The sequence below is a fragment of the Protomyctophum bolini genome (genome assembly GCF_963924005.1).
Source record: "Protomyctophum bolini genome assembly, chromosome: 14".
NCBI classification, from domain to species: domain Eukaryota; kingdom Metazoa; phylum Chordata; class Actinopteri; order Myctophiformes; family Myctophidae; genus Protomyctophum; species Protomyctophum bolini.
This window is the reverse complement of record NC_137875.1, coordinates 28,463,071-28,473,235: the sequence shown is the minus strand read 5'-3', so window position 1 is coordinate 28,473,235 and position 10,165 is coordinate 28,463,071. Positions and strand designations below refer to the sequence as shown.

The 10,165-nt window shown below is 44.7% G+C and overlaps 1 protein-coding gene across 1 annotated transcript in view; it reads right to left on the bottom strand.

The window, feature by feature from the left end:
• Positions 1-10,165, bottom strand: part of ehbp1 (EH domain binding protein 1) — a 191,363-nt gene that overhangs the window by 36,726 nt on the left and 144,472 nt on the right. Inside the window, exon 20 of the mRNA XM_080782946.1 lies at positions 8,557-8,680. Within this exon, the coding sequence (XP_080639072.1) occupies positions 8,557-8,680 (124 nt within the window). The remainder of the gene's footprint in view (positions 1-8,556; positions 8,681-10,165) is intronic.

The window sequence follows — 10,165 nt, the reverse complement described above, 5'->3', positions numbered from 1 at the left end:
ACTGTATGTTGCTCCTTTTGCATTGGATTGATGCCGTCAAGTACATCACTTAGTGTTCAATCAATGACCCATCACCCATCCAGCCAAAGGAAAAAGTCAAATTAATATTGAAGGCAAAAATGGTGTCCTCACTGTCCTGTATATGGATACAATTACATGAACACTGAGAATTTTGCTGTACATACAACATGCCTTATAGGTGGAGGGAAGCAGCCACGAGCCACAGGTTTTCAACTCTAGACATTGAATTCAGATGTGAAAGCATGCTCTCTCTCTCTCTCTCTCTCTCTCTGATACAGAAGCAGAGGAGAGAGGATCCTTCCTGTGTTAAAGAACATTAAGCTGCCTGCTGGATCTACTTGTGCCATTCTCCTCTCCATTCCACTGCCAGACACAAAGACAGATTAAAGAGCCAAGCAAGGTGCCACTATGAACCCCCTGCTCTCCTCTCCAGCATCAATCTTATCGGAAACTCAAGCGCAATATTTTTTAAACATATGTTAATCTGGAGCAGGACGGAACTCATTCTCTTTCTGCTTATACCTCCTCCTGCTTGTTTATCTCTTATCAAACGCTCGGTAGGTGAGGGGTTGGCTCTCCGGCGCGGCTAAATGCCATTATTTGGATAATTGCGTCCATTGTTATGGTTTATATAGCTATTTGAAATGGGAGGTGTGTGTAAATAGGTTCCGAGGCCAGGTAGGGGGTCGCGAGGTGTATTCAAACACAGAGAGAGAGGCCAGAGGATTTTCTACACATCTACACAAAAGCATTTGAACGATGCTTGGTATCTAGCTGAAATTTCAATAAAAAAAGGTCTGATATGTTTTTTTTTCTTCCTCTGGTAGTACAATAGCCTTTAGAAAAGTAACAATGCCATAGTCAATAGCATTAGCAGTACTTCAAAAAGCACAATGAACTACGACCATTACTGTTAAATCGATTACAAAGTTGGTGGACACTATGTTTTGTCTGTCTGGCATCTCAAAAGGGGGGAGAAAAGGTGCATTGTAAAGTGAATGCTCATCACTGAATACAGATGTTTTAATCTTGTTGTTTATTTTGTTGTTGAAATTAGTTGCGTCGCAGATAACTATGAAACCTTGCTTTTGTCACGTCACTGACAATCGTTACTCACAATATTCTGCCCAGGTCTCGTGACATCACTATGACATCATCAGGGATGATGTTAAAATCCTCATACATGGGGAAAGCCCCCATATTGTGCCCAGGTCTCGTGACATCACTATGACATCATCATCCCCATACAGGGGAAAGCCCCCATATATTGTGCCTAGGTCTCATGACATCACTATGACATCATCAGGGATATTAAGCCCATATACGGGAATGTGATCCTTCCCCATCCATCCTTCCTCTTCAATGTCTCCCTATCTGACTGATACCTGTCCATTTAAACTCTAGACGGGGCAGCCGGCTAAAACTAGAGTTCTCAACAGGCCTGGAAATTAAGGCCCGGCCCTACCTTACCTGGGCCCTTATCAAACCCTGTACATTCAACACACTGCCCCTGCTGCGGCTTCGTCGCGGACCTGGTGACGAGGCCATCGTGTTACGATGACGAAACTGGAAATCAACCCCCTGCTCTGGGCTGCTAGGGCTTCTGGGAAAATGAGCCCAATGCAAGTGAACGAGGGGGTTGTTTGGACTACAACATGCTGTGGAGGCTGTTGCCGTTTCGCATTGTAATGGCGGCAGGTTTTTCTCTTCTACAACAAACCATCGGACCATGTTCCGCCGGATTTTCGTCGATCAAAGCTGCAAATACTTCGGCGTATGCTCCAAAGGTAATAAGCCTATCTATAGGCAGCGTAGAATATCGGATTAAATAGCGGGGAACACGGGTTACGCAGTAGAACTGTTAATCAATGATGTTCTTAGTGATTACTAATGAACAATTGAGAAGCAATTATATTTATTTATTATTATTATTTATATATCAACGAATTAAACAAACATTAAAATAGATTTTTAAATAATTGACTAAATGTATTAGTCTGATTAACCATTTAAAGGTTTCATGACATTAATTTTCATTTATTTTCATTTTTTCTTTTAGGTTTTATGACATCAATTACACCAACACAATGAATTTTGAACATTCAGTGGATGTTCTGTGGGCTGGGGTTTTCTCTGTGTTCTGAAGCCTTTTGAGCTGCAATTAAAACAGGCAAAATCCCTCAACAGTGACATCAGCTGGAAAAATGCTATGTCATATATGGATTTGTGGACTCTTACCTCACACTCCACAGGCAAATCAGAGCACTGTTTGAGCCAGAAAACCCCAGACCACAGAAAATCTACTGAATGTTAAAAGTTCTGTTTCTTTTTTATGCAATTGAGCTCAAAAAACCTAAAAAAAGTCACGATCCCTTTAAGCCCCATTTTAAACTTCAGTATGTCTTTGGAGCCCAAAAGTTGTGTGTGTGTGTGCGTGTGTGTGTGTGTGTGTGTGTGTGTGTGTGTGTGTGTGTGTGTGTGTAGCTTTGAAAACAACTTGTCGATGGTAGTCTGAAGTTCTCTGAACGCACATGCAAACCACTGTTATGATGACTGGACCATGCTTGATGCCAAAAATACATCTACCAAAGCGAATGTGGCTAATAACATTATATGAATACATAATTCTTATTATAATAATAAATAATACATTTAAAATGTAATGACTCATCAATAACAAATACACATTCCCCGCACATTATAATTGACCGCCTATCTCCTTCCTGTTCTGACCGCAGCTCCAGTGTGTGTGTGTGTGTGTGTGTGTGTGTGTGTGTGTGAAGGACAGTGCTCCCAGCGGCGCTCACAATAACAAGTTCATTAGTCAGCAGGGGCGCCCTAGGAATTCAAATTCCCCCTCCGACGGGCCCATTCCCGGCCTCTGATTGGCCGGCTGCCGTGGGCACGGCGAGACTCATTAGAGCCCAGTGGTAATTAAGAGTTGTTAGAAAGTGAATTCTCCAACCGCAGATTAGGAAATTAAACTATTTACTGATTACATATTAATAGAAGCCAACAATGGCGCTTGCCATAAGCTTGGAAGGCGACCAAGGAATAAATCTGTGTACTTAATTACCATAAACAATGGGGGCATAGAAATGGAGTTTTATGCGCACTCCCTCCTGTAATGTGCCTGATATCAGAAGACACTTGACAATTCTTGTTCAATTATCTGTATTATTTAATGTGCTGTGAACTGCCTCTGTGTAAATAAATTAACCACCCCAATTACTCTGGTTTCATCTGGGGAGGCCCTGGCGTAATGGGAAACACACAGGGAGAAAACGCTGCATTGTACCCAGACTGAGGTTGGATGGGGGGAGATCGGAGGGGGGGAAAAAGAAAAGAAAGGATTGAAAATTACAGATTCAGGGATAAAAGGAACGGAAGGAGGGAGCAAAGAAATAGTGATATGGGAACGCTGAGAGAGCAGGATGAGAGTGGGAGAGAAACGGGAAAAAAAGAGAACGATATTTGTCTCCTTGCTTCTGTTCTCTCACTGTATGCTGTATAGATTTATGTGGACAAACAAAAAAACAACTTGAAACTTAGCAGAGGAAAAACAGAGAGAAGAGAAATTGAGAATGGCGAGAAAATCCAACCGAGATTGGAGAGAGAGCTAAGGAATGACACGGCAGACCTTCCCATGGAGATGAGCATGGGTCAGTCTGTTAATATTGACTCAACAGCAGCTCTCCACAGTCACTAAAGGGCTTCATCAGGTGATGAAGTTCTTCCTGGGTGAAACTTTGTTGGTTTGTTGAATAAAGCATGGGACAGCATTATATACTGTGACTTACAGCGTATCTGGAGTAGTTTTTAAGTTAACCGCATGTGCCTTGCCCATGGGCACTTTAAATGAATTGATGCTTTTTTTCCCAGTACATTGTTGTATATAGTTTACAGTTAGAAACTTACTTTCTTGTCAAAGGTTATATTTGGAAGGTCACAGGCTCGCCCCGCCGTGTATCTTCAACTTCTACGTGTCAGAGGATGTGTCAAAGTGTCTCTGAGCAAGACCCTTACTGCTTCTCTGGTGCAATATTAATGGCAGCCACTGCTCCTAATAGTTAGCATGGGTAAATGCATTATGGTATATTATTATGCATAAACACCCAGGAAACAAATAAAAGGGACACAATTATTATATCAATATTATTAGAAAGGACCTCCAAACAAGGGATGTACAGTACGTACAGTATAGGCCTCCATTCTCCACCCTGTTGAACAGCAAACTGTTCAACTATCAGTCAGATTTGACGGATCGATCGTGGGTCCCTTTTACCTTGCAGCCAATCAGCCGTGAGCTCAATCAAGGCTCTCTGGGTCCAGGAAGAAAAAAATATATATATATCTCGCATCTCTGACAGTACACGGAGAGGTGACCTCCGTTACCAAGGTGATAAAGGTTACTATAGTGACCACCTGTCAGCGCTCCGTCTTGCTCTGACGCCTGCGGCCCTCGGCCTAAAGGCACAATCCATAACCTATTGGATGGGTCCAAGGGATAAGTGCTGCAAAATGAGATAGGGCCGAAGAAATGTAATTTTCAGGAAGTGAGCAGGGGCGCTCAACTTCAAACAAACACCAGGCACTGCTGGGGTTATTTTTATTTATTTTCTATTGGACTTTTCCTTTTTGGTACTGCACCACTACACACTACAGTAACATTAAAAGCTATGAATAAGGTGTGCACACAACTCCTATTTACTTCTATTATGCCATTGATATTTTTCTGCTGTTGATCCTTTTCGTTTCAGATCACATCCTGGTGAATTCAAGAACACAGATTTCACAGGGTAATGTTTGCAGGTGATGACAAGTCTCCCTGTAAGTATGATTTTCCTTTCTGCACTGTATTGCATTATTGACTCCCTGTCTTATCGTATAAAGTGACTATGGTGCTTGTTATGCGTCGGGCTTTGTCATAAGTCGCGTCGCTACACTTCAATGCACATTAGTTTTGAATTCAATTCTAAGCACAGATGATTCCATGCTCTCAAATAGGTCAATTTATCTCACAACCACAAATATTTTACATGGTCTTTTACTGTATAATGACATGTCCAAAAATCTGAATAATAAAGTGGTTAACTCAACCCTTCTGTTACTGTAGACACTTATTTGAAGTCAGAACGAGTGTTCAAAGCAGGGCAGTACATCTCCAGAACCACACGGAACGGCAGCAGAGTCTAATCTCTGCTGTCCCCATCTCCCTCTCAGCTTTCTCATAATAAAGGAACAAAACAAAGCAATGTCCTGCGACACATCTCCCAGCTAAAGGGCCATCAAAGAGCTGGGGGATTATATGGGTATTTCTGTTGAAGTACGTCGACTTCCCCGAACCAATATTTGGTCAATTCCAGGTCCCTGCAGATGTGACGACGAGAGTGAATACTCTCCCAGATACACTTTCCATTATTCTGTCCTTGTCTGTTGTCCCACACATCTATTTCTATTGAATGGTATTTTCAGGGAACTGGGGCTATATACTACAGTGTATATGAAAGAGTGTGAGAGGGAAGGGAGGGAGAAGGTGTTTTTGGCTCAAAGTGTTGGAAGTAAATAACCTGGCTTCTTGCCGAGTCCAGGACGCTTTATCAGTTGGCCAAGAAGAAGGAAAAAAAAAAGAATAGAAAAACAGGAAGGATGGAAAGAGTGTAAAAAAGCCCTTCAGATTGACACAATGGCATACGGCGTCGACAGGGGAAGAGGGCACGGAGGCAGGAGAGAAAGGAGGAAGGTGAACACAACAAACGGAGAGGAGAGATAGTTTCGATAGTGACGCCTAAATGGGATGGAGGAAGGTGAGCGCAAAAGCCCCCCTTCCTCCCCCACGGATCCACCTTTTTCTAAAGCCTCAGTCCCCCCCCCCCCCATCTCAGTCGCTTTTGTGGGATTTTGTGGCGCTTTATCTTCAGAATTATGCTCCTATAGTATGATGCCCATGGCAGGCTGGCTATGTTACACGCAGCCAGAACTACAGAGTTACAAGTCCCTGTTTATTGTCTCCACCGGGCCGAAGGCATGGGGAGAGAGTATGTTTTGCACTCCGTCCGTCCGTCCGTCCGTGTGTGTGTGTGTGTGTGTGTGTGTGTGTGTGTGTGTGTGTCTGTCCGTCCGTCCGTTACCAGCTAATCTCCGCCACCGTTGGCCCTATACATGCCAAACTGTGCACACACACTCCCTGGATGGCAACGATGAACCTCTGCCCCAAATATTCCACAACAGCCTGGTATAGCGCCACCATGAGGGCGATTTTGGCAAAACACATTTCTGTAGATTACTCGTACACATTTCATCCATCCATCATGCAATTCGTTATACACTATCTCCATAGTCATGTGATCAACACGGATCTGCACTATTTCCCACTATATTCCCAGGCTGAGGAATCAATGCCACTTGACATTTTTCAAATCAGCCTCATGGTGGCGCTATAGCAGGCCAAGTCATGTCTTTACATGCACCGATCTGCAAAATTGTATGCTCAAAACGTTGTGTGCAAACTCCCTACAGCCCAAAGAAACTCCCTACAGCCCAAAGAAACTCCCTACAGCCCAAACTCCCTACAGCCCAAAGAAACTCCCTACAGCCCAAAGAAACTCCCTACAGCCCAAAGAAACTCCCTACAGCCCAAAGAAACTCCCTACAGCCCAAACTCCCTACAGCCCAAAGAAACTCCCTACAGCCCAAAGAAACTCCCTACAGCCCAAAGAAACTCCCTACAGCCCAAACTCTCTACAGCCAAAAGAAACTCCCTACAGCCCAAAGAAACTCCCTACAGCCCAAAGAAACTCCCTACAGCCCAAAGAAAAACATCCGGCCTGCATTTTTCAATTCTGACTTTTCGAGCGCCACCAGGAGGCCCATTTATGTGCAACAATCTTTTTTTATATTAGTCCTTCAGATTAAAAAATTATCCTGGTGGAGCCCTGTGCCTCGAGGGACACTTCTTCTAGTTACACAGTAAAATCATTTAGCATTCATTTAGCTCTGAGTGTGGACAAACGTAACCAAAACCCTCAAAGCTACAAATGGATGAACAACAAAGATCTTTTCTACCTAAACTCCTTTCCTGCAACAGATTTGTTTTTAGGGAGGAGCAGGATTGTTTAGCATCGTGCTGTACTCATTCTCCCATTCCAGTTGGGGGACGATATTGATACCAGACACCTATCAGCTCTCTGACAGCTTCGCCAGCTGGTCCATGTCTTAACGCAGGGTTTTTTACCCCCGTAACCAAATGTTCAAACTTTTAAATAAATAAATTAAAAGGAGGATCCAGAATCCAGGTGGATCTGCGGCAAAACAGGCTGCCACTGCATGTGCGCATCTGTGTGTTCCGAGTATGTATGTAGAGTGTGTGTACTGTACGATTGATTTGTGAACTGTGTGGGGTTATTTTGTGTTGCAGTGCGTTTCATTTTCACTGGATTTCTCTCTCCCTTTAACCTCCCCCCTGCACCCCCCGCCCCAGCATATGAATGAAGGCCTGTGTATGATTGTGTGTGTGTGTGTGTGTGTGTGTGTGTGTGTGTGTGTGTGTGTGTGTGTGTGTGTGTGCACGCGTGCGTGCGTGTATGTGTGCGCACACATGAGTGCACAGAGCCGTGCATGACCGAGCGCTGTTCAATAGAGTCGAGGCTGGCTGGGTGGTAGCTGATGTTGATGGCAATGGTAGGGTGGTGTCGGAGGTGGTGGTGTGGCGAGGGGGTCTTGTGGCAGGTAGTGGCATTGTGGGTGCTAAGGTGTTGTGGGTGGGGGTGGTGGTGGTGGTGGTAAGGTGAAGCGGGTGGAGGTGCAGGTGGGGGTGATGGGGTGATGTGGGTGGGGGTGGTGGTAAGGTGCATGTGGGTGGGGGTGGTGTGGGTGGTGCTGGTAAAGTGATGTGGGTGGGGGTGGTGTGGGTGGTGGTGGTAAGGTGCATGTGCGTGGGGGTGGTGTGGGTGGTGCTGGTAAGGTGATGTGGGTGGGGGTGGTGTGGGTGGTGCTGGTAAGGTGATGTGGTTGTAGAGTCTGTGGCTCTCTGCTATCACACCCAGTTATCATTTTCCCCCATGAAGGGCTCTCTTATCACCCCTGCCCAGAGAGGTCTCTTCTTCCCCGACACACACACACACACACCACACACACACACACACACACACACACACACACACACACACCCTCCTACCAGCTCCATCCACTCCTTTCATATCCACCCAGTGCTCTGTCGCACAACGTCGAGAGAGAGAGAGAGAGAGAGAGAGAGAGGTGGGGGGGGGGGGGGGATGAAGGGAAGAGAAAGAGGAGGAGGGGGGCTTCAAAGATTCTCTCTGTCTTGTGCATGCGTGCGCACAAACACACACACACACAAATGTGTAGATGCAACTCTGCATGTTTCTCTATCACACACGTGTGTGCATGCACGCTTGTGTGTGTGTGTGTGTGTGTGTGTGTGTGTGTGTGTGTGTGTGTGTGTGTACGTGCATGCTGTGTGCGTACGCTCAATTTGCCAAAACAGTTTTTCCAGTGTAATTGGGCTTGGGGTACCTGTGTCCATGAGATAGCGGAGTCTCTTCTCCACGCGAGCCGCCCGTGCGTCTATGTGCCTCTGCTCGCTCTCCAGAGCCGACAGCTCCCCAACCACATACTGACTGGTGTCTCTGAATGCGTGCTGGAAGACAAACACACACGCACAGGGATGGGGGGGGGAGACAGAGAGACAGAGAGAGAGACAGAGAGAGATGGGAGAACGCAGGGAACACATACAGGAAAAAAGGTGAGGTAAAGAGAGTGATGGTACAGAGATCAATGGTTGGATGGAGAGATGGTGAGAGATGGAGAGATGGTGTGTGTAAGAGAGGAAAGGAATCAACAAGGAAGAGAGGAGAGAATGAGAGTGTGGAAACAAAGGGAGGGGATGGAGAGGGGAGTGAGAGAAGTTATTCCATTGAAACGTTACAGTGCATGACCATATTATTACTTTGTTATTCGAACTGTTCTCAAGGCACTGTGACCTGTTTTGGTTGTTCCCCAGAACTGATTTGTCAGGATAGCCTAATTTTACTTTATTTTTCCTACGCTATACCTTTCTTACAATGGTTTGCTTAGCCTTCCCTCAACACCTGGATGTCTATGGGATCAAATAGCAGGATATAGACCTCCAAAATACTTCACTACTTCATACTTCATCTTTGAAGAAACATTTTCCCAAGTGCATACAACATTTGGACAACTAAACTATTTTGTTTGTATTCATGGTGGTTGGTTGTTTGATATAATCCAATTTCTTTGCTAATAGTGTGTGACATTAGCAACTGTATAAATACACAAATTACAATATGGTAGAAAATCCATCTTCTTAGATTCTTTTTTTTGACATAGACAGCTGTGTGGCAGCGCCTGTCCCTGTGTATCTGTGTCCGAGCACGAAAATAGCATTATAGAGTTTGTTCACCACCAAGGGTCACTGTTGCACAGCTCCTCTGCAAAAAAAAGAGAAACATCAGAACCGTCTGAAGTGAGTAGTACTGTACAGTACAGTACAGTACAGTACAGTACAGTACAGTACAGTACAGTACAGTACAGTACAGTACAGTACAGTACAGTACAGTACAGTACAGTACAGTACCACTCACTTCAGACAGTTCTGAGGAGAGGAGCTGCTAATTGCTTAGCTACACAGCAAAAATAGAACAATCTCTTTAAATGTGCAGATTCAGCTGTGACCTCGTGACTCAACCAGTTGGTGATCTGACCACAGAATTTCAGTTTCCATGGGTTTGAATCTCAGTCAAGTCCAATGTTGTTCCAAATGTTAATACATTCACACTATATACATTCATTCAGCGCACACACACCTATGCCCACACTTTAGTGCACACTTTATATCTGACCCCTGGTCAGCACGGTTTGCCAACTGCTTACTATTCTCCACACCTCCCCCCTCCATCTCCCACGGAACAAATACACAAACCAGCAGAACTGAAATGTTTATTCAAATTCAACACCCGAAAAAATATCTCTATTTTACTGCTGATGCACTCCATTTTCTTAATGGGTGGGAGAAACTAGTGAGGAGGGAGAGGGAGAGAGAGAAAGAGTGAAAGTTAGATTTTCCTATTCCACCCAGGCCAGCACTTTTCTAGCACGCACATCA